Here is a 24,717-nt window from a genome sequence, read left to right as displayed (position 1 = left end):
TCTTTTCTTTACAATCAGATTATAAGATTGAATATACTCTGTTTCCCTTGACTTTTGAAGACTTTTAGAGCACATTTTAAAAAGTATTTTAAAATTATTTCATCCACTTGCAATTTTTACTTTGAAGCAATTTATTTGATTTTGAAGCAATTTATTTTACTTTTTTCTTCTTGTATATTGTTATGAGTTTTGGAGGCCAGAGTCTGTGGGTGCAAAACACCCATAAATCCTAGAATTAGCAAAAGTTAGAATTAACTAAGGTTTCATTAAACTGAACCCAACACGAAATCCCCTGGATTTCATTTATGTTAATGAGACAGGCCAGCTTGGCAGAGGTAGTTGGATATGGGTGATTGGGAGAACAAAGGCTAATGGTGGCCAGTCATTAACCCACCAAGGAAGTCATCAATAGGGCAAAGAGGTAGCAGACAAGGAGTAGGGAGCCCCTCCTCCAGCTGTGTTGCTGGACAGAGAGCCAAGGGGTTTAAGATTTCAGGGTGGATGATGTAAGGGCAGGCAAACACGGAAAAGTGTGGTTTGGCAAGCAAGAGGAAGGAGGGTCAGAGCATCATGTGAGCAGGCTGGGACAGGTTGTAACAGAGACACAGAGAGCTTTGTTGATTTCTCTGTTTGCAGATCTCCTAGCCTGCTGCACCTATGAGAAAAGCAAAGGATCCTCTTGGGGTGTAATGCTGTGCCCTCCTTGTAGGCTCAAGTTTTATATATGTAGTAGTTGACCCTCCCACACGTTGCTGTGGGTTATCCCTATGGCTGCCCCCACCCTGTGACTATCCATGGCGCATTGCTGTGCCTGACTCAGGGTCATAGCTGTCAAGTTCTCCCTTTTTTTAAGGGAAATTCCCTTATGCTGAATAGGCTTCCTCATGAGAAAAGGGAAAACGTGACAGCTATGCTCAGGGTCAATGTTTCCCAGGAAAGGGGGAGGATGTGTCCGTTTCCCCCTGGACTATGTGTCCCCCCCCCCCTTGGTTGTGTCTCATCCCTGTGTTTACTCCCATCCTGTAGCGACCCATGAGGTATCCCGTCCCCCCCTCCCTGTGGCTCCCCCTACCCTACGTCAGCCCATGACCCATTTGGGCCCCTCCTCCCCCCCCCACGCCATAGCTGCCAAGTTTTCCCTTTTCTCGCGAGGAAGCTTATTCAGCATAAGGGAATTTCCCTTTTAAAAAAGGGATAACTTGGCAGCTATGCCCCACGCCCCATCCAGGGCTCCATTCGGGATAGTATTTAAAGGGCTGTACAGCTGAGGCCTAGTCTGTAAAGTGGAGTCGAGGCCTAGTCTGTAGGCTGTAAATTAGAGCTGAGGCCTAGTCTGTAGGCTGTAAAGTAGTGCCGAGGCCTAGTTTGTAAAGCAGAGCAGAGCCCTAGTTTGTAGGCTTTAAAGTAGTCTGTCGGCCTTGGCTTGGGCTAGTATTTAAATGTGACCTGAGGCCTCCGCCCTGTCTCTCCATTCCTTTGCCCCAGCCTGACTCTGTGGGTTGTCTGGTAATGGCCGCCTTGGTGGTTTCAGTTGCTTGGTTGATGACATCATTATTTGGTGCCGCCCTTCAGAGCTTTTGCTGGTGACAGTGTGCATTCTGCCTTTCTAGTGGATGCTGCTGGAGTCTTCAGAACTTCTGCTGGTGATGTATAATTTGTGACCCACTTTTTGTGTTTAATCATTATTTTAGGTATGAAAGGTGTGCTTTTTTGGAATTTTTTAAATGCCAGATCCCTCCCTGATGGGCAAGGTATGCTTTGTCCTAATTTGATGCAATTCGGTTCAGTGGTTACGGTGAAAGGCTGTGTCATCCGCGCACGCAGTGGGAACATTTATATATATAGATAGATAAATAAGCCACATATCATAAAGATACCTCTGTCTCTGCTGTGCCTCATCATCCCCAAAGGGAACACAGTACGTGCATCTGGAAGATCACTTGTAGAGACTGGGATGGAGGCAGTGTGACAATATGGACAGAGCTAAAGGTTAAACATCCTGCCAACCTAGCAGTTCAAAAGCACGTCAAAGTGCAAGTAGATAAATAGGTACTGCTCTGGCGGGAAGGTAAACGGCGTTTCCGTGCGCTGCTCTGGACAAACGCCAGCTCCCTCGGCCTATAGAGCGAGATGAGCGCTGCAACCCCCGAGTCGTACGCGACTGGACCTAAAGGCCAGGGGTCCCTTTACCTTTTTACAGCTTAAACAAGATGGTTTGAGCATATTAAACCAATCCTTGTCCAACTGCACTGGCTACCAATTAAGTTTCCAGGCCCAATTCAAAGTGCTGTTTTTGACCTATAAAGCCTTAAATGACTCAGGACCTCAATAACTCAAGGACTGCCTTTTTCCATATGAACCTACCCAGACCCTGAGATCATCTTCTGAGGCCCTCCTTCATGCGCCTCCTCCTCAAGTGGTCCGGAGGGTGGCAACACGAGAACGGGCCTTCTCTGCAGTGGCTCCCCATCTGTGGAATGCTTAGCTGGGAAGTTTAGCTGGGCCTACATTATACACCTTTATATGCCAGGCAAAAACGTTCCTTTTTAAACCAGGCCTTTGGTTGACCTGATTTATCTCCTATGCCCTTTTAAAATGTTTTTTTGGGGGGGGGGCTATTGGGTTGTTGTTTTTATTTTTTATTATGTATTTTAAGGTTTTATATCTTGATTTTATTTTGTGAACTGCCCTGAGATCCCTGGATATAGAGCAGTATATAAATTCAATAAATGATGATGATGATGATGATGATGATGATTGTGTAGCTAGGTGACATTGCCATTTGTTGTTGTAAGTTGGAATGGCAGTTCATATATATTTTAAACATAATCTTGCCTATTCTTTATACCTCCCTGACATGTTCTGGGCACTAAGACCAAAAATGAAAGATACAAAATAGAACAAAGCAGAAACTTATGTACATTACACACTCCAGGTCCAATTATATTTTATCTACGGTAATTCCTATGTGTGCTGGTTATGTTGATATGTAGATTCTATTTCCAAGATAAATGCTTTATAATTCTGCCTTAGTCTTGAAGCAAGCATTAACATTTTGGGTACCCCTATTACTACATGCGATTTTAAGCCAGAAATAGATATCTATTGCACATGACATTATATATCCAGTTACCACCCCATATCAAAAGGCAAAAAATAATCTTTCTCTATATATAGGTAATGTCCATTGCATCTGCTTAATAAATAAATGACTTATGAATTCTGACATGCTAGAAACATTCTGATCTGCAGCAAAACACATCTGCTCAACCAAGTGGCTTCTAAGATTTCAATACAGTACACATAGTGTCAATCACCATTCTCTTTCTTCTCACGAGCCATCGACTTTGGTAATCTTTTGTAATATGGTGCCCTGTGGTAGATCAAAATCTAGTGCCCCAAAATGGATCTTGTCAATTATGGCTCTTCTGTACCCTTGGCTTTGTACCCTGTGCTGGGAAAATGCCTGCACCACCCTAAATCTCATGCTGTACAATCTCATGAATTCCAGAGCATTCTGAGACACTTTACTTTTACTGAGCAAATCCTAACCTCGCAGAAATAATAGAAACAATTATGCTAGCATAGCGACGGTCTTGCCCTACGGAGAAGCTTGCACCAGTCAAGAAACTAGACAAGCAAAGTTATTGTTTCCCTAGAACAAGAGCAGAACAGGAAGCTTCACCCAGATACAACTAGGTCTAGTGCCACCTAGTGACTAAAATGTGGAATGACATTTATCCACACACTAGACTACCAGCATAGGTTCTAGGTACACGTGGTGGTCCCCAGGCAGCTTCATCACAGCGTGGACTAAGATTGACTAGTGTGTCTATTCCATTTGCACATCCTTGAGTTCAAGTTCCAGTCATCCCAAGTGTACACAGTACCAAAACACATGAAAGAAAAACACTATTAAAAAATCACAACCCAGAGAATAGTGGCAAATGACCAAAGAAAGCAACTTTCCATTAAATTGTGTAGGAAGTGACTCCACTAAACAGTTTTCAAATAGGTAAAGGTAAAGGGACCCCTGACCTTTAGGTCCACTCGTGACCGACTCTGGGGTTGCGCGCTCAACTCGCATGATTGACCGAGGGAGCCGGCGTACAGCTTCCAGGTCATGTGGCCAGCATGCCAAAGCCGCTTCTGGCGAACCAGAGCAGCACACGGAAACGCCGTTTACCTTGCCGCTGTAGCGGTTCCTATTTATCTACTTGCATTTTTGACGTGCTTTCGAACTGCTAGGTTGGCAGGAGCTGGGACCGAGCAATGGGAGCTCACCCCATCACAGGGATTCGAACCGCCGACCTTCTGATCAGCAAGCCCTAGGCTCTGTGGTTTAACCCACAGCGCCACCTGGGTCCCAAATATTCCATTCATTAAAAAAGAAAAAGAACCAAAATGTCAGTCTAAGATTTAAACAGATACATCCTCAGAAATTAAAGTGTCCCATGCTATGACTCCAGAAATAAAAGCCTTTAAATAAAACCTGAGCCTTTAGGAACACAAGCCACTTGCTCTGCTTTGAGATTTTGTGTGATCTGCAAAATGCTATTCCAGTAGGTTTACATTACCCTAGTGTTCTAAATCAATATGCATTGTAAGCAGCTGAGCTACATAATTATGCAAAAGAAGGTCAACTAAATTTACATACTTAATTACATAACTGGAATCCGTTTTAATGCTGCGCCTGCTACCAGTAACAGCAAGAACAATCTTCTGCTTTTTTGCTGTGACAGAGGAGCAAGATTTCTCACACCATCCTAGATACTGTTCTTCTTTAAAGACAGTGCTGTATGACCACCCAGGAGGTTTTGCTATATTGAATACCCAGGAATCCCTTACCAAAAATCAAACTTAAAAGAGAAGTTGCAAATTCTAGATCTTTTTAGATACTTGGCATTTCTACAATATTAGAACTAAAGTGAAAGATAAGCAGATAATCCAAATGTGCAGTGCTAATTTCATATTTAAGCCCTCTAATAGAGAAGAGATGGCAATATCTCCAACCTGTCAACGATATTTTATTTTGTAACAGGTTTTGCTCCACCAAGCTGCTCAAAAAGCAAGCTTGTGATTCTGTGTACACACTTCCAAACGCCCACCCATCATTCACACTTTGTTTCACAAATGTCCTTTTGCATAAGTTTTAAAAGTACAGATATCCTCCGAAAGTAACTTATACATGGCACATTTATAAATCTCCCACGTTACGATAGCAGCAAGTGAAAAACATGCTCTCCTTTAGCATGTCATTCCAAGTGTTTAAAAATCTCTCATCTGTTTTCCTACATGGAGGACACTAGACAAGGTGTGAGAGGTATAAGCTCACTATAATGTTGCTGAGAGCCCAACTTCTGGAGTCAGCAGCGTAGCGCCTATTTGCACAAGGGTGACAACGGAGACCCTGAGGCCCCGGTCATTGCTGCCTTCGTCATGATGTGGCAAGTGGCGCTACTGCCCTCCTCCCCTTGAAATAAGAGCTGAAGGAGCACTATGTACTTTCCAAGGCTCAGAGTGGCACCTGAGCAACTGAAAAGAAAGTAGAGCAACCAAGAAGATGACATGGAAAGCCGGGGGGTGGGGAGAGAGAGAAGGGAAGGGGAGTGATCTGGAAGGCTGAAGTGACACAGGAATCAAGAGAGAGAGAGAAAAGAGTGTGTGCACATACAAACACACCCATAAAAAAACACACAATCCTGTTAAATTTGCATTCCCCACCACCACCACCTTCAAATCACAGATCTGTCTCAATTGGCTGAACCACAATCATGGATCCTGTGCTTTCCAGTGCTGCTATGGTGCAAAAACTATGCATCCTCATAATGTTTTACAAAATATCCCCTCAAAACTATTACCAAATCATAGGTCTTCTCTGTGACCACAGATGTGTTCTGTGACTTGTTGTTTTGTTGTCATCTTATATAAAAACAATGAATAGCCGAGAGGATCTGTGCCACAGATTAATGTTTTTGTGCTACTAGCAAGCACCAGATCTGGTGGTGGTGGTGGTGGTTGTTGTTGTTATGCAAAGTTGAATTTGTAAAATCATGAAAATTCAAAAGGATCTGTTTTAATTCTACTGGATCCACCTTTTACCAAGACCCAACGGAAAAGCAAAGTGTGTGAATGGAAATATGTCTGTGCACAACCTATTGTTTGACTGGATGGGAGTGACGAAGGAAGAGGGTGAAAAACAGCCAGAAAGGTGATGCCCATGGGACTCTTCAGAATTCCAAATGGGCCCAGAGGCTCAAAATGGCTGCCTTAGCAACCCTTCTTCTATTAAATAGTACATTGTTTCTTTCATATCTCACTTAACTGCTTGTTGTTGTTTAGTCGTTTAGTCGTGTCCGACTCTTCGTGACCCCATGGACCATAGCACGCCAGGCACTCCTGTCTTGCACTGCCTCCCGCAGTTTGGTCAAACTCATGTTTGTAGCTTCGAGAACACTGTCCAACCATCTTGTCCTCTGTCGTCCCCTTCTCCTAGTGCCCTCAATCTTTCCCAACATCAGGGTCTTTTCCAAGGATTCTTCTCTTCTCATGAGGTGGCCAAAGTATTGGAGCCTCAGCTTCACGATCTGTCCTTCCAGGGAGCACTCAGGGCTGATTTCCTTAAGAATGGATAGGTTTGATCTTCTTGCAGTCCATGGGACTCTCAAGAGTCTCCTCCAGCACCATAATTCAAAAGCATCAATTCTTCGGTGCTCAGCCTTCTTTATGGTCCAGCTCTCACTTCCATACATCGCTACTGGGAAAACCATAGCTTTAACTATACGGACCTTTGTCGGCAAGGTGATGTCTCTGCTTTTTAAGATGCTGTCTAGGTTTGTCATTGCTTTTCTCCCAAGAAGCAGGCGTCTTTTAATTACGTGACTGCTGTCACCATCTGCAGTGATCAAGGAGGCCAAGAAAGTAAAATCTCTCACTGCCTCCATTTCTTCCCCTTCTATCTGCCAGGAGGTGATGGGACCAGTGGCCATGATCTTGGTTTTTTTGATGTTGAGCTTCAGACCATATTTTGCGCTCTCCTCTTTCACCCTCATTAAAAGGTTCTTTAATTCCTCCTCACTTTCTGCCATCAAGGTTGTGTCATCTGCATATCTGAGGTTGTTGATATTTCTTCCGGCAATCTTAATTCCGGCTTGGGATTCATCTAGTCCAGCCTTTCGCATGATGAATTCTGCATATAAGTTAAATAAACAGGGAGACAATATACAACCTTGTCGTACTCCTTTCCCAATTTTGAACCAATCAGTTTTTCCATATCCAGTTCTAACTGTAGCTTCTTGTCCCACATAGAGATTTCTCAGGAGACAGATGAGGTGATCAGGCACTCCCATTTCTTTAAGAACTTGCCAAAGTTTGCTGTGGTCGACACAGTCAAAGGCTTTTGCATAGTCAATGAAGCAGAAGTAGACGTTTTTCTGGAACTCTCTAGATTTCTCCATAATCCAGCGCATGTTTGCTATTTGGTCTCTGGTTCCTCTGCCCTTTCGAAATCCAGCTTGCACTTCTGGGAGTTCTCGGTCCACATACTGCCTAAGCCTGCCTTGTAGAATTTTAAGCATAACCTTGCTAGCGTGTGAAATGAGCGCAATTGTGCAGTAGTTGGAGCATTCTTTGGCACTGCCCTTCTTTGGAATTGGGATGTAGACTGATCTTCTCCAATCCTCTGGCCATTGCTGAGTTTTCCAAACTTGCTGGCATATTGGGTGTAGCACCTTAACAGCATCATCTTTTAAAATTTTAAATAGTTCAGCTGGAATATCATCACTTCCACTGGCCTTGTTATTAGCAGTGCTTTCTAAGGCCCATTTGACTTCACTCTCCAAGATGTCTGGCTCAAGGTCAGCAACCACACTACCTGGGGTGTACGAGACCTCCATATCTTTCTGGTATAATTCCTCTGTGTATTCTTGCCACCTCTTCTTGATGTCTTCTGCTTCTGTTAGGTCCTTACCACTTTTGTCCTTGATTATGGTAATCTTTGTACGAAATGTTCCTTTCATATCTCCAATTTTCTTGAACAGATCTCTGGTTTCCCCCATTCTATTGTTTTCCTCTATTTCTTTGCATTGCTCATTTAAGAAGACCCTCTTGTCTCTCCTTGCTGTTTTTTGGAAATCTGCATTCAGTTTCCTGTATCTTTCCCTATCTCCCTTGCATTTTGCTTGCCTCCTCTCCTCCGCTATTTGTAAGGCCTCGTTGGACAGCCATTTTGCTTTCTTGCATTTCCTTTTCCTTGGGATGGTTTTCGTTGCTGCCTCCTGTATAATGTTACGAGCCTCCATCCATAGTTCTTCAGGCACTCTGTCCACCAAATCTAAATCCTTAAACCTGTTCCTCACTTCCACTGTGTATTCATAAGGGATTTGATTCAGATTGTATCTTACTGGCCCAGTGGTTTTTCCTACTTTCTTCAGTTTAAGCTGGAATTTTGCTATAAGAAGCTGATGATCTGAGTTACAGTCAGCTCCAGGTCTTGTTTTTGCTGACTGTATAGAGCTTCTCCATCTTTGGCTGCAGAGAATATAATCAATCTGATTTCGATGCTGCCCATTTGGTGATATCCATGTGTAGAGTCGTCTCTTGTGTTGTTGGAAGAGAGTGTTTGTGATGACCAGCTTGTTCTCTTGACAGAACTCTATTAGCCTTTGCCCTGCTTCATTTTGAACTCCAAGGCCAAACTTGCCAGTTGTTCCTTTTAGCTCTTGATTCCCTACTTTAGCATTCCAATCCCCTGTAATGAGAAGAACATCCTTCTTTGGTGTCATTTCTAGAAGGTGTTGTAGGTCTTCATAGAATTGGTCAATTTCACTTTCTTCAGCACCGGTAGTTGGTGCATAAACTTGGATTACTGTGATGTTAAAAGGTCTGCCTTGGATTCATATCGAGATCATTCTGTCATTTTTGAGATTGCATCCCATTACAGCTTTTGCCACTCTTTTGTTGACTATGAGGGCCACTCCATTTCTTCTACAAGATTCTTGCCCACAGTAGTAGATATGATAGTCACCCGAACTGAATTCACCCATTCCCTTCCATTTTAGTTCACTGATGCCCAGGATGTCGATATTTATTCTTGTCATCTCATTTTTGACCACATCCAGCTTACCATTATCCATGGTTCTTACATTCCAGGTTCCTATGCAATATTTTTCTTTACAGCATCGGACTTTCCTTTCGCTTCCAGGCATATCCACAACTGAGCGTCCTTTCGGCTTTGGCCCAGCCGCTTCATCAGCTCTGAATCTACTTGTACTTGTCCTCCGCTCTTCCTCAGTAGCATGTTGGACGCCTTCCGACCTGAGGGGCTCATCTTCCAGCGTCATAACTTTTATATGCCTGTTGTCTTTGTCCATGGAGTTTTCTTGGCAGGGATACTGGAGTGGCTTGCCAGTTCCTTCTCCAGGTGGATCACGTTTAGTCAAAACTCTCCACTATGACCTGTCCATCTTGGGTGGCCCTGCATGGCATAGCTCATAGCTTCTCTGAGTTATTCAAGCCCCTTCGCCACGACAAGGCATTGATCCATGAAGGGGCACTTAACTGCTACGTTGCTGTAAAGCAGGCATCCCCAAACTTCGGCCCTCCAGATGTTTTAGACTACAATTCCTGTTAGGTAGGGGTCATGGGAGTTATAGGCCAAAACATCTGGAGGGCCGCAGTTTGGGGGTGCCTGCTGCAAAGGTTCTAAGGAATTAGTGCATTAATTCACTTAAGCGCCTCTTTATTCCCCATATTAAAAAAACATTCATATCTGAAGAGGTAAAATATAATTTGAAAGTATGGAGAGAATGAGAATATAAGTGCAATATTTCTCTATTGAACAGAGAGCCTTTGAAAGCATAGTGAGAAAGCCTTGCAAGTATATTCTTATCAATAATATTTGCTGTCAGTTAGTTATTTTATGAAAGAAATATTATCTTTATTATCCGCTGTTTATGAATGCATTTTCTGTGTGAGTCAACCAGATTGTGACCTCCTTCCAAAGCATTAAAATTATTCATCACAAATGTACGTCAATGGAAACGTTTATACACATGCACATTGTGTGTGTGTGTGTGTGTGAGAGAGAGAGAGAGAGAGAGAGAGAGAGAGAGAGAGAGAGAGAGAGAGAGAGAGAGATAGGAAACATTTAAATGTTAAAATGTATTTCTATATCTACAGTATCTGTATGAGTAACTGCAAAATAAAAGAATCACGACAGGAGGAGAAGGTTATCTGTGTAAATCAGGTTTCACAGGCCATAAAAGAACAGACTGTTATATAAACAGTTTTTGGGGAAACTATTGATATAATAGTTAAAGTTTAGAGAAAAGTCAAGTAAGAGGTGACATGACAGACATTTACAAAATTACGCATGCATGGAGAAAGTGGCTAGAGAAACATTTTTCTCCCACTCTCATAACACCACAACTCATGGTTATCCAATGAAGCCAAATGCTCGAAGTTTCAGGATAGATAAGAAGATTCAGGATCGATAAACAGAAGGACTTATTTATGCAGTGCGTGCTTGAACAACAGAACTCACTCCCACTGGAGGAAGTGATGGCCACGAAGTTGGATGGCTTAAAAAAAGCATTAGACCAAATTCATGGAGAATTAAGGCTCTCAGTGGCTACTAGCTATGATGGTTATGCTCTGCCTTCACAGTCAGAGGTGGTATGCTTCTGAATACTAGTTGCTGGAAACCACAGGAGGGGGAGAGGGCTCTTGTGCTTGGATCCTGCTTGCAGGTTACCCACAGGAATCTGGCTGGCCACTGTGAGAACAGGATGCTGGACTAGAATTATCAAAGCAGAAGTGGTGGTAGTATGTAGAATCCCACTTGGCCGAAACCAAGAGACATTCTTAAGGGTCATCCTGACATATAATTTTCCTGACATCTTTCTGTCCAAAAGGACAGAAAGACCCCAAATGTGAACATCTGTCTGGTACACATATATTCATGCATATTCAAGAAGAGTCCTTCTGGATCAAAAGGCCCCTCTAGAGCTAGACTGGGCAGCAATATCTCCTTTCTCCTTTTAACTACAAAATGTTGTTTTATAACTATTATGCAATTATTAAAATTGTAAAATATTGTTAATGTTACTGGTAGCATGTGCAGCATTTTTCAGCATGCACTGAAATCTGTTGATGGGCTCGACGTCTCATTTATCCTTACAATATATTTCCTGCTAGGAGATGAATTAAGGCAAGGCACAGAGTTCAGTCATGTTCAATGTGCTGAGCCTTGGTTTTCTATGTTAAAAGCCAATGTGTGTTCGTCACAATCCACTTTGGTTTAGCGTTTCAATCTTGTTTATTAATTCAAAACGTTTTTATTTGAAAACCATGAAAGCTCTTCAGAAACCCTCTGTAAATGAAGACCATCTAAGACTTCTGCTACATAACCCTCTTCCCTATCTCCTGACAGTTCCTGTAATTAAACTTCAAACACAATTTTGAGGCACTGGGTATATTAGCCTCTGCTGGCACTTTTAGTCTTGTTATTGCTATCTGTAATCTACCTTTGGGAAGTTTAATTTTGGCTTGCAAGTTGGATGGAACGCATTGTCCACTGCCCCATGGCAAGTCCAAACATTGTCTGACCATGTGTAAGGCACTGATAGTCTCAAATAAGGGATTCTGGGAGTAGTGCAGGGTGACTGGTTCTGTGGTAGTTTGTAAGAGAACAGCAGTGTTGGCCTGCTGTCTGCTAACTTCAGCACCACCACTATGGAAAGCCAGGATGTGGCTTCCAATTGGAGCTTCCAATTCAGCAGAAATTAAGTAACACAAATTGCAGGTAGGATTACACTTGGAATCATATTTATTCCTTTATTGAAATCCTGATTTCTAGGTTTTTTGTTTTTTTAAAAATAGTGCATATAGTAGTGCTTTATCTGCACTATATGCTATAATGTTTGTTTCAGCTAATTCTGTTTTATGAGCTAATGAACATCACTGATTTATTGCAGGCTCTATTTCTCTGTCTAGTCGCGTTTTCCAACAGGATTTCATAAACCATGGGTAATGACGGCTAACCCTAGCAATATATCTTCCATACGTTTCCAAAGGACTGAGGCACGTCTTTCCCCAATGTGTGCTTAATTGAGTTCTATAACTCCACTGCCTGCAGTGAAGACAGTATAAATGTTTTTTAAAGCCATTGGACAAATTCATGGAGGCTCTGTGGGTAACTGCTGAATATAGTGTTCCTGTTCAATGGAAATGCAGATCAGGGAATGGCACTTCAATCAGTTTTAGATGGGGTTGCAATTCCTTCGAAGAATCGGGTGTTCATCTAGAAGTGCTTCTTGACCCAGCTTTCCTGCTGGATGTTCAGCAACTCACTGTGGCAAGGAGTCCTTAAAGAAGAATAATCAATTCATTGAGAAGGCAGATCTGGCTATGGTGACACATATACCTCAGTTACGTTGTCACTGAAACTTTGAAACAGGCTCAAAACCATGGAGGGACCTGGTTTGAACAGAGATATTGGATTCTTATCTCATTATACATGATAAGCGATCTTCAGCCATCTCAACCCTTGCTTTTTCATGCAAAACCATTTGCAGTTGTTTTCGGTCATCAACAGCTATCAGTCAGTCAATCACCCACTTCCACCACCCTTCTGAGTGATCCCCCCTCCCCTCCCCATCCCCACCCCTCCCCACCCCTTCTCTACATAAGTGCCTGGGGACTTCTATTTCACTGTATCTGAAGAAGTGTGCATGCACACGAAAGCTCATACCAAAATAAAAACTTAGTTGGTCTTTAAGGTGCTACTGAAGGAATTTTTTTATTTTACTTCGACCCAGACCAACACGGCTACCTACCTGTAACCAGAGGCTTTATATGGGTCTGCCTTTGAAAAGTGTTGCAAAACTTTTTTTTTAGCTACCATTGAATGTTGCTAAGCATTTAAATTTCTGCAGAACATCTTGTGCATTATAGCAAAAGGGCAGGATATAAATAGTTTTAAAACTGATCTTTACATTTTCAGAACCAGTATACTTCTGGTTAGCAAATATTGGCGCAGACAACAATAAATTATGTTTTTCTGCTTATTCTTTGCTTATAAACTCCTCAAAGACTTCTGTTTGGCCATTGCTGAAAACAGAATGCTGGCCTTTGGATCCAAGGAAACGATGCCATTCTTATGCATATAAAAGATTGTGCTTTACCTATAGATGGTCTTCAAGTTCCTTCCATTTCTATTATTTTAGCCTTTGAACTTAAGAGATATTTAGATATTTTGGTTGCTAGCAGACTGGCATCCTCAAGAAAACCTTCAGGTTACAGCATTCGAAGCAGGTTTCCAGTGGCTATTTAGGCCTTTACATTATACTGAAAATCCCAGTTTGTAACACTGTAATTTAATTTCTAGTTATTACCTTTTATGAATAATAGGAAAATCTTTCTCTCAGTACAGAGATTATGAACAATTACATAATTATTCAAGAACAGACACAAAAGACAATTACCATGCAACCAAAACAAAGGCAATTATGGAAGAAAGCTATTCAAGTCCTGCCAATGCTTTTAAAAATGTGGCTTTTTCCCCCAGGGAAAGCATGGATAATCATAAATTCAGCACCCAACCAATAAATTCCACCAATATGATAACATTCCAGTACCCAATTATTTGAAGGAAAGTGAGAAGGGTAATTTATGCCCTCTACTCTTGTGGAAGAGATCTACAGTATACTATTTGGGATGAAACAGTGAGCCTTGTGCAATATACTAAGTCACTACACAAAAACTAACCACTAGATGAGTTATATATGAGTGTCTTAAAGCCACATCCATCTGCCACTCACAACGCTGTATTACAAAGGGGGAGAACCTATTAAGGAAATCCCAAAATTATTACTGCTTTTCGGTGCTATTTTTCTTTTTTTAAAGGTGCCAGAACTCACCATGAACACCTCCCTTGTTCTATTAGGATGCCAATGGTGACCACCTCAGAGGTGCCAGAAATGAGTTCTAGTGAGTTCTGGCTGGGGGGGTGGGGACAACCCTGCTGCTTTTAATTATTACAATATCATTCTAAGTTTTTAAAGCCTCTCTAGCCACCATGGCAAACCTGAGTGACAGACAGAACAGGCACCTCACCCAGAATGCCTGGTTCTGAAGAATGATCTCCTCAGTGAGGCAAGGCAGGGGGGAGAAGGCGGAAGAGAAGACACTCTCTCTGCTATTGCCATTGGTAATTTAGTGGGAGTGGCGGTAACAGGGAGAGGGGAGAGGGAGGGGAGGTGGTGCTGCTGCCACTGCAAGGAAAAGAATGGGAGTGGCGGCAGTGGGGAGATGAAAGGGGAGCAATGGCAGAGTTGCAGGCTGGCTCAAATGATGCAATTTCTAGTGCTGGGCCTGCACAGTAATGTTAAGGAAAGTCACGTGAAATAACAATTTACCATAAAACAGAAGCCGCTTGACTGTACTACAAAAAGGCCTTTGTGGAACATAACTAAGGCACAAGGGCCAAGTATGTAATCAAAATAAAACATAATTTGCTAAGGAAACGACAGCACAATCAACAACGTTGTGTCACCCTCTTAAGCTGCTGCTTTGCCAGCTGAGCAACATCTAACTGAAAGGACTGGACCTTGTCGTATTTTATTACGTTCTTGTGAAGCAGCTCAAACAGTGGGTGCTGTGCAGTAATTATACTTTTAAGAGGCAACACTCCTGGAGGCTTACAATTTAAGATGGGCAAGATACTAAGAAAAGCAGACGAGACACAGAAGGAAAAGGAGAAGATAAAAAATATCAGAGGCCTCGGGAGAAGGAATATTGCTTTAGATTGTTCTTTACATATGTGGCAGGAGACAAAAAGCTGCAGAAGTCTTTGCATTCAAGGGGAAAAGAGAAACGAGAAAGAAAGGATGGATGCATGCATGAAACAGGATAACTAACCCAGAATTTGATCAATGGGACATTATCAGCATAGCAAAGACAACTAAGCTGTCAACCATGGTTTTCTGGCTAGCAGCTTATAGAACCCCTAATGGAAACTACGGTTAAGAGCTTTGGAACGAACCAGTGTAATAATCCATCATTTGAAGTTGGCTTCATAGTTCTGAAGCAGTGGATGAGAAATCAGAGTTGATAAAAATAATTCCTGGTGTGTTTGCTCTCTGGTGTAAAGGGAAGAGTGAAATAAATGCTTGCAAGGCTGAAAGGCTTAAGCCAAGATATGACTGTCCAAATTCCCTCACAATGCAGGAAGGAGTGGAAGAAACCCGTAATCCACCAGGATGAACAAGTTTGGAATATTATTGTCAATATTATTTTTATATTTATATCCCACCTTTCTCCCAGACCGAGACTCAAGGCAACTTACAGATAAAATTGTTGTTGTTTAGTCGTTTAGTCGTGTCCGACTCTTCGTGACCCCATGGACCAGAGCACACCAGGCACTCCTGTCTTCCACTGCCTCCCACAGTTTGGTCAAACTCATGTTCGTAGCATTCTCAAAGTTAGGGTTCATAAAAAAACTTGCAATTATTAAAAATAAAAAACACCTTTTTAAAATTAGGCAAACAGAAGGCTGGTGTTTACAATGAGATATTTTCAGCTCAGAGATTATGGTTGGGAGGATGAGCAGACTTAATTTACATGCAGCTCAGGTTCTGAGTTTTCATGAAAGGATTAAACACTTCTGGCAATTTACTTTTCCTGCTGGCCACAGAAATGGGTTTTTGTTCAGAAAAAATTTAATAATAATAAAAGGCTGGGATGTGTTTTGTTTTGTTTTTAAGTTTCTGAGGACTTGTTCTTACCTTTTGAGTCATGTATACCTAACGGGCTTTCTTGGGGAAGAAGTTAGGCCTAGTATTTGTAATTCTCTGGTAGCAAAAACATACACAAGTCTTACAATCTTGTTTTCAAAAAGACCACCCAGAATACTTCAGTGTTCCATTAAAAAAAAAGTTATCGTTTGTGCCCCCGCCCCCGCCGCCGCAGTCCCTTCAATCCACCACAAAATTATGTTCTAGTTCCATTGATTTAAATTGGACTAACAGTGAAAACCTGTACATTTTTACTTAGACATCACCTCAATAAGACCTTCTCTGAGATGTGTGTGTACTGTATAGGATTTCCGTCTTAACCACTTGCAACTTGTGTGCATGACTGAAAACAGGATATTAATGTCAAATTATTTTTCTAATATTCGAAGGCAAAAGAATCACAGCAGTGGAGGATTTGCCTTCTTTACCTTAAAAATATTGGAAGAGAAGTCCGCTTTTGTTATACTGTATATGCATTCCTTCAAGCACAAACGATTTTCATAAATATTCGCCTCCAGTTACCTTCTGCACTGTAAGCACTATGTAAGCACAAGAAAACAAATGATTTCCCAGGAAACCACTATTTTAAAAATGGTGTCATATGTTGCTGAGTACTTATTCCAAACACTAGCTCATTTTCCTCGCCTTTAACGTTCATAAATTTGCTTACATAGAAAATCATTCTCAGGTGCCCACCCATTTCCTTTAACTCCTGGTGGCAAATTCTCTTTCTCCTATGCCAAATTCCAGAGACCTAGGCAGAGCTTTTGAGTCTTCTTTTACGTTGTTGCAGATTAATTCCTGCAAATGTTGTTTGCTTGATGAGTTAGAATGTGCATGTAATGCATCTAAACTTTTATTATAAAATAGATTAATTTAGGTTTGGCTCGTGTCAACAGGCACATGCTAAAACATTATTATCATTATCAAAATTAATAATAATAATAATAATAATAATAATAATAATAATAATAATAATATTTATACCCTGCCCAATCTGACTGGGTTTCCCCAGCCACTCTGGGCGGCTTCCAAAAAAATATTTAAAATACAATAAAACATCAGGCATTAAAAACTTCCCTAAACAGGACTGCCTTCAGATTATCACTTGCATGATTCTAATAACATATTTCAAATCCAAACCAGACTTTTTTAGTTTAGCCACGTTAAACATTTGCAGCAAGGCTTATGAAGTTCTGTCCTGTGGCAATTTAAAGACCTATACATTTATTGTGGTACAAACTTCCACAGGTAATACTTTGTCAGATTCAAGCACCAGGCTTCAACGTTCACTGGACTTCAATGATACACAAAATATCTGAAACATTACATTAATTGATATTACGGTGCATTGTGACCACTGTGTGTCCCAACACAAACAAGTGCAACTGTATAGCTGTTTCTGCATGTGCGGAATCTGCTTGACCACGCTGGACAAATGAGCAGCAGCGTTATAATTTTATTTATAAACTCTGAGAGCACTGACCATTTGCAGAAGGAAGGGTTGTTGTTGTTTAGTTGTTTAGTCGTGTCTGACTCTTCATGACCCCATGGACCAGAGCATGCCAGGCACTCCTGTCTTCCACTGCCTCCCGCAGTTTGGTCAAACTCATGTTCGTAGCTTCGAGAACACTGTCCAACCATCTCATCCTTTGTCATCCCCTTCTCCTTGTGCCCTCCATCTTTCCCAACATCAGGTTCTTTTCCAGGGAGTATTCTCTTCTCATGAGGTGGTCAAAGTATTGGAGCCTCAGCTTCAGGATCTGTCCTTCCAGTGAGCACTCAGGGCTGATTTCCTTCAGAATGGATAGGTTTGATCTTCTTGCAGTCCATGGGCTCTCAAGAGTCTCCTCCAGCACCATAATTCAAAAGCATCAATTCTCCGGTGCTCAGCCTTCTTTATGGTCCAGTTCTCACTTCCATACATCACTACTGGGAAAACAATAGCTTTGACTGTACGGACCTTTGTTGACAAGGTGATGTCTCTGCTTTTTAATATGCTGTCTAGGTTTGTCATCGCTCTTCTCCCAAGAAGCAGGTGTCTTTTAATTTTGTGACTGCTGCCACCATCTATAGTGATCATGGAACCCAAGAAGGAAGGGTAAGAGGACAAATATGGCTTCCAAGAACTGAGGGGGATGCAGGGGGTGACATACACCTCCAGAACACAGAGGAGGAGTGATACCATAATTTCCCTGGTGCTCAGGCAGATCAATGGACCTTCCTTTATCTGAGGCTTTCAAGTTTGCAGGTGACATTGACATAGAGGAAGTCAGGCTATGTGGTCCTCAAAATCAAAAGTAAGATGTTTACTTCTATGCTAGAGAGGTGAAAGTACCTTATAATTTTTTTTAAAAAAAAAAGTTATTGCAGCAGCAGAGCATTGCTGTGAATAAATGGAAAGCCTCTTTTTAAAGAGCTACATGAGTGCTTCTGTAGATAAGCATTCTTTCAAGTACTAAAAATACATTGAAGAGCCCACATCAGAAATGTTCCTAGGCATTTGGAGAAGGGATATGTTACCATAAGGTTTCCCATCAAAACTCTCAACTGAAACGTATTACCGTATCTTACTTTTGGAGACTAGTTTCAGCTTTGCCAGTATAAAAGCTTGGTGATATTTTTAAAAAAAAAACTAAGAAAAAAACCCTTGCCAAACCAATTTGCCCAGAGACAAAAGCAGATGACATCTCTGCAATGCCATCTTCAAGACTCTGAAAAATTACCATATATATGCAACTTTAAGCAGACGGCAACAACGGGGGGGGGGAGTGTCAAATATAATGGGTTTATTAAAAATAAATGAATCCGGGTATTGAGCCTATTGGGCTACCAGAATATCACATCAAAATATAACAAATAAGCTAGAAATACAGGTGATATACGGCAATCTCCTTCCCTCTCAGAAGCCAAAACCTTCCCCCAGGACCTCACCAGTACAGTAGTGCAGAGACTAGGAAATTGAGGAGGGGTGGCCATCTTAGGCCAGAGGTTTGGCCCGTTAAGACTCTATAGTTAGTCATAAGGGGGAACAGGCTGAGAGAGTCTGAGAGCAGGAGCATCAGGAAGTTCTGTTTGCTGCCATACTCTGTTGGAACAAGTTGCTTACTTGAAGCTATCTGTAGTCCAGTCTTTCCTCCTTGTCTGTAGGATCTGGCATTGGGCCATGACATGATTAGGATAGATCCGTTCATGCAAGCTACAACTTCTATTTCCTCTTGCCATTTATCGCTGTGGCCAGATTAGACAACTCCAGGAACAGGTGTGGCTGGCACACGAGTTTTCAATGTGCAAACACATTCCTGGCCAAAACCTAAGCATCTAGACTCAGGGTTTAATCCAGGAGTACACCCAAGCAGTGAACCTGAGTTTTCAGGGGGAGTGTAACACACACATACCCTCCAGCACAGGCTGAATCCTTATTCCCTATCCTTTCAATGTGATAGAACTTTGAATCAATGGGGAATGAGGTTTAAATGAGACATGTCCAGGGCCATAGGTGCCAACTCACTGGGGCCCTGGGTGCCTGGGCACCCACAAAATTCCCCATGAAGGGGCTAGGCACCCACAAATTTCGGTGCCAGGGCCATACACACTGCATGGCACCCATTCCCCAGGCACCCACAGTTGCGGGGCTAAGTTGGCACTCCTGTCCAGGGCAGCTCTTCAATCTTTGGTGAAAGATATCATTCCCATGGAGACGGCTGTGCTCAGGGAAGCTTCCCAGCCTTTGAAGAGGGCACCATGTAGAACCAGCATTATGCTCTCACAGACACCTACAAGAAGCCGGCAAACAGGAAACGAGCACAATAGCCTTCTCTCTTTTGTGTTCCCCAGTAACTGGTGGTTCAGAGGCATATCGCCTGTGGCAGTGGAAATAGTATTATCATGATAACTATCAACCACTGATAGTCCAATCCTCCATGAATTTGTATCGTCCTATTTTAAAGCCATCTAAGTGGACAGCAAAATCCATTACAGTGGTCCTTGCTTCTACCATCTTCAGCAGTACCAAATACTTTTGGTTCCTGGAAGTTTCACCCTTTCTCACTTTCTTTCCTTATACCTAGAAAACTGTCTCCCATAACTTCTTGATAGTGTCATTCTTCTCTCTTTCTCCCTTCAAGTCCTCCTTTCGTCATTATCCTTTAGTCATCACCCCCAACTGAAAACACAAGTCATTGCATTAGTACCTGTTCATCCCACTTGACTCCCCCTACCCTCCACACTTTTCTCTGTTGCTTTCCTCTTCCAATATTAAATTATAGATCATACAATCTACAATTCTTTGAGCCAGTGACACTTATTTTTTACATAAGATAAAGCATACCAAAATATTAAGATGGTGACCCATGTGAGGGCCTTTTCAGTTGTGGCACCCCATCCTTTGAATACTCTCCCTAGGAAAACCTTGCCTGGCATCAACCTGAAGTAAGGCCTTTACTTACCCAGGCCTTTTAGGTAGCCTGTCTTGTTTATTATTATTATTATTCTAGTGTGGATTTATTCCAGGTTTTAGCTTTAAGGTTTTATTTTGCTGTTTAAATCTGTTTGGTGTTGCTTTTTAAAAAATAATAATTCTTAGTCATTCTGGGAACATTTTTCAGATTGAAAACGCAGGTCCCAAATATTCCAAATGAATAAAATGTTGCTGTATAAAGAATCATATGCATCAATGGCACTATAAAAACAAATAATATGTTTGCTGGTATAATAAGTAGTTACTTATGCATGTCTGAACACATTAAAAATTCAACATTCAGTATTTTGAAACAAGAAAATGGAAAAGCAACAACATAAACTTGATAGTTCGAAGGCGAGGCATCAGTGCCCTGCATCTGTTTTCTGCTCTTCAAATGTATAGTAGTGGCATTTACTTTGGTTATATTCAGTCAGATGTTACAGAAAGATATTTATTTTCAAGGTGGAAACACATTTCTTGGCACCACTACATTTCTCTCTCACTATCAACACTTTATTAACAAAGAAAAAGACCCTGGTGCCGATTTGTCCATGTCCTAGTGATAATGTTCTATAATCTCTTTTAAAAAATATTTTAAAACTATTTCCACCACAGCATGACAAACTCAGAACTAGTTAAGCAAGCTTAGGCACAGTCATAAATGGAGCCCACTCCTTTTTAAAATAGTGAAATACTTTTAAATCACAGCAAAGTGCTTGTTTTCCTGTTTCTTTCTCCTTTTCAGACACACTGCTGGGATTTCAAATTACTTCCCTATTTTAAAAAGGAGTGGGCTCCATTTATTATTGTCTCTAAGGTTGCCTAACTAGTTCTGAGTTTGCTTTTTAATTCAAGGGCAGGTTTGTTCTTTAAATTGACTTTAGTGCTTGCACAAATCAATCTAGTGTGTGCAGGCTGACCTTTCAAAAACCATCTGGGGAAAATCACGTACTGATTTTGTGTTATCCTTCCTGTGCTTCCCAAATTATTTGCAATGCATGCTTAGAACCATTATGAGGCAAATACATAAATGTGTTAAGGAGCAGTGAAAGGGTGGATTTCAGTTTATAAATAACAGGTAGTGTTTTACTCTGGACAAGTGCATCTTTTAACAAGATATGAAAATGATTTTTCTGTGCCATTTATAATTGTTAGTGCTGCTAACTCCAATCCAGTCTTCCTTTAAACACCTGTCCACATCTTTTAACATATGGAACACATTATTATTTAATCTCAGTATGCAGACTCCTGCAAATATTATCAGCTTAATTCCATGTCCGTTTCAGCTGGGAAGCAAGCACGGAAACATAGGTTCTGTTAATTTGCCCTTGATAATAGAGAGCTTTTAACAGAGACTAATGTAGGGCTGATTCTTCTTTTACCTGCTCTAGACAGTCAGTAGGTGCCACGCTCTACAAGGACACAAGCTGAGGCAACCTGTTCTCTCACAAAAATAATAGCAAAGATGAGGCTGGGATGACCTATATAGGTCATTGTAACACTGCAGGGTCTCAGGTGGCTTCTAAGTAAAAATGTTTTTCCCCCCCATATAAAGTAAGCTTGGGGTGAACAGATTAATGGCACTGAGTCAGATTCTCAGTATGTGACTTAATATGTCCTTTTCAAAGTCTGGCTTTCTTTAATGTATCTCTAGGTATCTGTGTGGCTCCAGTGAGAATGTAGAATTTCAATGATAAAATGTGTTCATAGGGAATCAGCTAATAAGGGAACAAATTCTAGAGGGATAGAAAAGCTAGCTTTTATGGCAAAAGCTATTATTATGGCACCTTAAAGGCTACAACAAGACTGATTGTGATGAAGATTAAAAGCTTATAAATCTGTAGGACTTTAAGGTGCTAAAAGACAAGTTTTTGTTTTCATTACAGGAAGTTTGTAATGATAGTCCTGTCAGCATGTCATTGTTTAGGAGAGTTTGCAACTGAAATCTGCACTATATTGTTATTGGCAAAATAAATGGGCTTATAGAGTAAGAATTCACTTTAGTTTCAGAATACCACTATACACTACAATTATAACGGGAATACTTTTAATTTGCGGAGCTCAGATATCAGGAAGCGCAAACAGGTAAAGAGTGATATGGTGCAAGTTTTAGAGATTAATAGTAACATTAGTCGAGTTGGGAGGATATCTCTTAAAAGGGGGGGAAGGTTTTGAATAATGACTACAAAACTATATTGAAGATTTCCTTCATTTGGAGTGTTTATTGGCAAGGAATATATATTCAGTGTATCTGATATAGAAGGATTGCTTACAAGTACAAAAAGGTAATATCAATTAAAAAGAACTCCATCTTTGGCCAGCATGTTCAATGAGATGATAGTTTGATGGGTATATAGTAAAGATCAATTAGCCTAGGGAGTCTGACCTATAAATGACTTTACCTGAATTAATTAGGTGAGAAAGGGAAATGGTCCATCTGAATATTGCTTTGGGGGGGGGGTTGAAGAAGGGAAATAAGCTAGGTTGGCAAAAAGGTTGAAGGGTAAGAGCCTCACCAAGGGAATGTGTGACTCTCCAGTAAGAAACTGTCTATGAACTCTAATACATGTGACTAATGGAACTTCTTGATCAAGAATTCAGTGAGTTGAATGTCGCATTATTGCTGCTGCTGTTTACTAAATTTGTATACTGCCTTTCACCCAGAGATCTCAGGGCACTTCACAACAATGTAGAATTTTGGAAAAACAACAACACCAGGCTTTACTGGGAAGTAGGTGAGATGTTTCAAGTGGGGGAAATAAATAGTGATGATATCAGTGGTGTGCATTGAGGAAGTCAATGAGCTGGTTGTCTAACTTTGGGTGGACCTAGCAAGGAACATTAAAAGAGCAGGGTAAGATGTAGGATGTTTGCAGCAGCCTGTGGGTATGAATGAATGAACATTCTTGAAGTAACTGGGGCAGCCCTTGGAGATGGCACTGTAATAAGGTGCATATGGCGCATGTGGAGGCCAAAAGTAGAAATGCAGTTGCTTTGCTAGTGGTTTCCCTCCATGGACTTCACAAAATATAACTTATAAGAGGATGATTTGTGAAAGAAATCTCTTGGTTCTGAGGGGAACAGCAGCAGCAGCTGTCCATGAGGACAGAATATTGGGGGTGGGGTGTAACATGGAGGAGTGGGGGTCTGCAAAGTAGTAGTGGCCTCCCCTCAAGCCCTGCAAGGGGTGAGTCAGTGAGGCTCAACTGGGTGGCAATGGGAGCACCTGAGGGAGGAGGGACAGATAAAAACACACAGGTGCGCAAGGGCTGACCCAAATCTCTGCCAACAGGGGACTAGAAATACACGCATGTAAGTTTGGGTGTATCTGTATACACATGCATACAAAACCGCTTTTGAGGTTTTTTGTCCCTGATCAAGCGGTATACAAAGGCTGTGAAATTATAGGCCTATTACCGATAATTAAATACACAGGCACGCGCGGAGAGCAGGTGTTGCGCACCTCAGTAAGAATACGTGAGGGGACAGTTTAGTCTACGAGGAATTAATACGTGTCGACTGAGGGGTGTGTGGAGAGAAACAGAAGGTCTCCTCAGGAGAAGGATTTCGGCCGCGGGGACAGAGGCAGGCCCCTGGAGGGCAGAGTTTCCTGCGCTAGCCAGGGAAGGATCCCCGCGCCCTTTCGCCCTCCTCACAAGTTGCGCCTCAGAGGCTCGAGGGGATGGCGGCATCGGCGTCGCCACTTTTCCCGCCCACGGGCGGCCCTGGCTCACCTGCCCTCGCCTGGCGGGCAGCCTCTCCCCTTCCCCGCCCTCTCCTCCCTCCTGCGGCGGCGGCTGCAGCGGCGCCTCCTGCCCTGCGCGTCCTCCTTCCCTTGCAGCCCAGCTCTCCACTCACCGAATTTGGCCTCTGCTCCAGCGGCGCTGGCGGCGGCTCCGCCTCGGAGGGGCTGCCGGTGCCGGGCGACGACGAGGACCAGGAGCAGCTGCTGCAGCAGGCGGAACGCGAGGCTGGAGGTGCCGGGCGACCCCATCATGCGTGGCCCATGGCAAGCGCCTGCCTGCTGCCTGCTTGCCCGGCCCGGCTCAGTCCATGCCACCTCGGCTCCAGGGCCAGGCTGCAGGCGCTCCCCGGCGGTCTCCCTTCAACACCCAGGACAGCGACCAGCGCCGTCCCCTCGGCTCGCCAGCCTCAGCCAGTTAGGCAGCCCCTCCCTGCCTCGCTTCCTCCTCGACCGGCAGCGCCAGGCGCCTCCTCCTCCTCGCAATGAACTGCCTGCCGCTGCTGCTGCTGCTCTCTTCGCGCAGCTCTTTCGACGCGCTGCTGCTGCTCTCGCAGGACTGGCTCGCGCTGCAAGCTCCACAGCCTTCCCTCAGCCAAGGCGGGCCAAGCGCGCCCGCTGGCCCTTCTTCTCCCTCTTCCTCCTCCTCAACACCCCTTCCATCTCTTGCCTCCCTCCATCCCGGCCGCGCTTCTCCAGGGCTTAACTTCCCTACAGGT

At 42.6% G+C, this 24,717-nt stretch overlaps 1 protein-coding gene across 1 annotated transcript in view; it reads right to left on the bottom strand.

The window, feature by feature from the left end:
- Window positions 1–24,595, bottom strand: part of PTPRN2 (protein tyrosine phosphatase receptor type N2) — a 615,253-nt gene extending 590,658 nt beyond the window's left edge. The window contains exon 1 of the mRNA XM_035129839.3: window positions 24,115–24,595. Coding sequence (XP_034985730.2) covers window positions 24,115–24,253 — 139 coding nt within the window. The 5' untranslated portion in view covers window positions 24,254–24,595. The remainder of the gene's footprint in view (window positions 1–24,114) is intronic.
- Window positions 24,596–24,717: the final 122 nt, after the last annotated feature.

Source organism: Zootoca vivipara, chromosome 11 (genome assembly GCF_965207765.1).
Source record: "Zootoca vivipara chromosome 11, rZooViv2.hap1.1, whole genome shotgun sequence".
Classification (NCBI taxonomy): Eukaryota; Metazoa; Chordata; class Lepidosauria; order Squamata; family Lacertidae; genus Zootoca; species Zootoca vivipara.
This window is presented reverse-complemented; position numbering and strand designations above follow the sequence as displayed.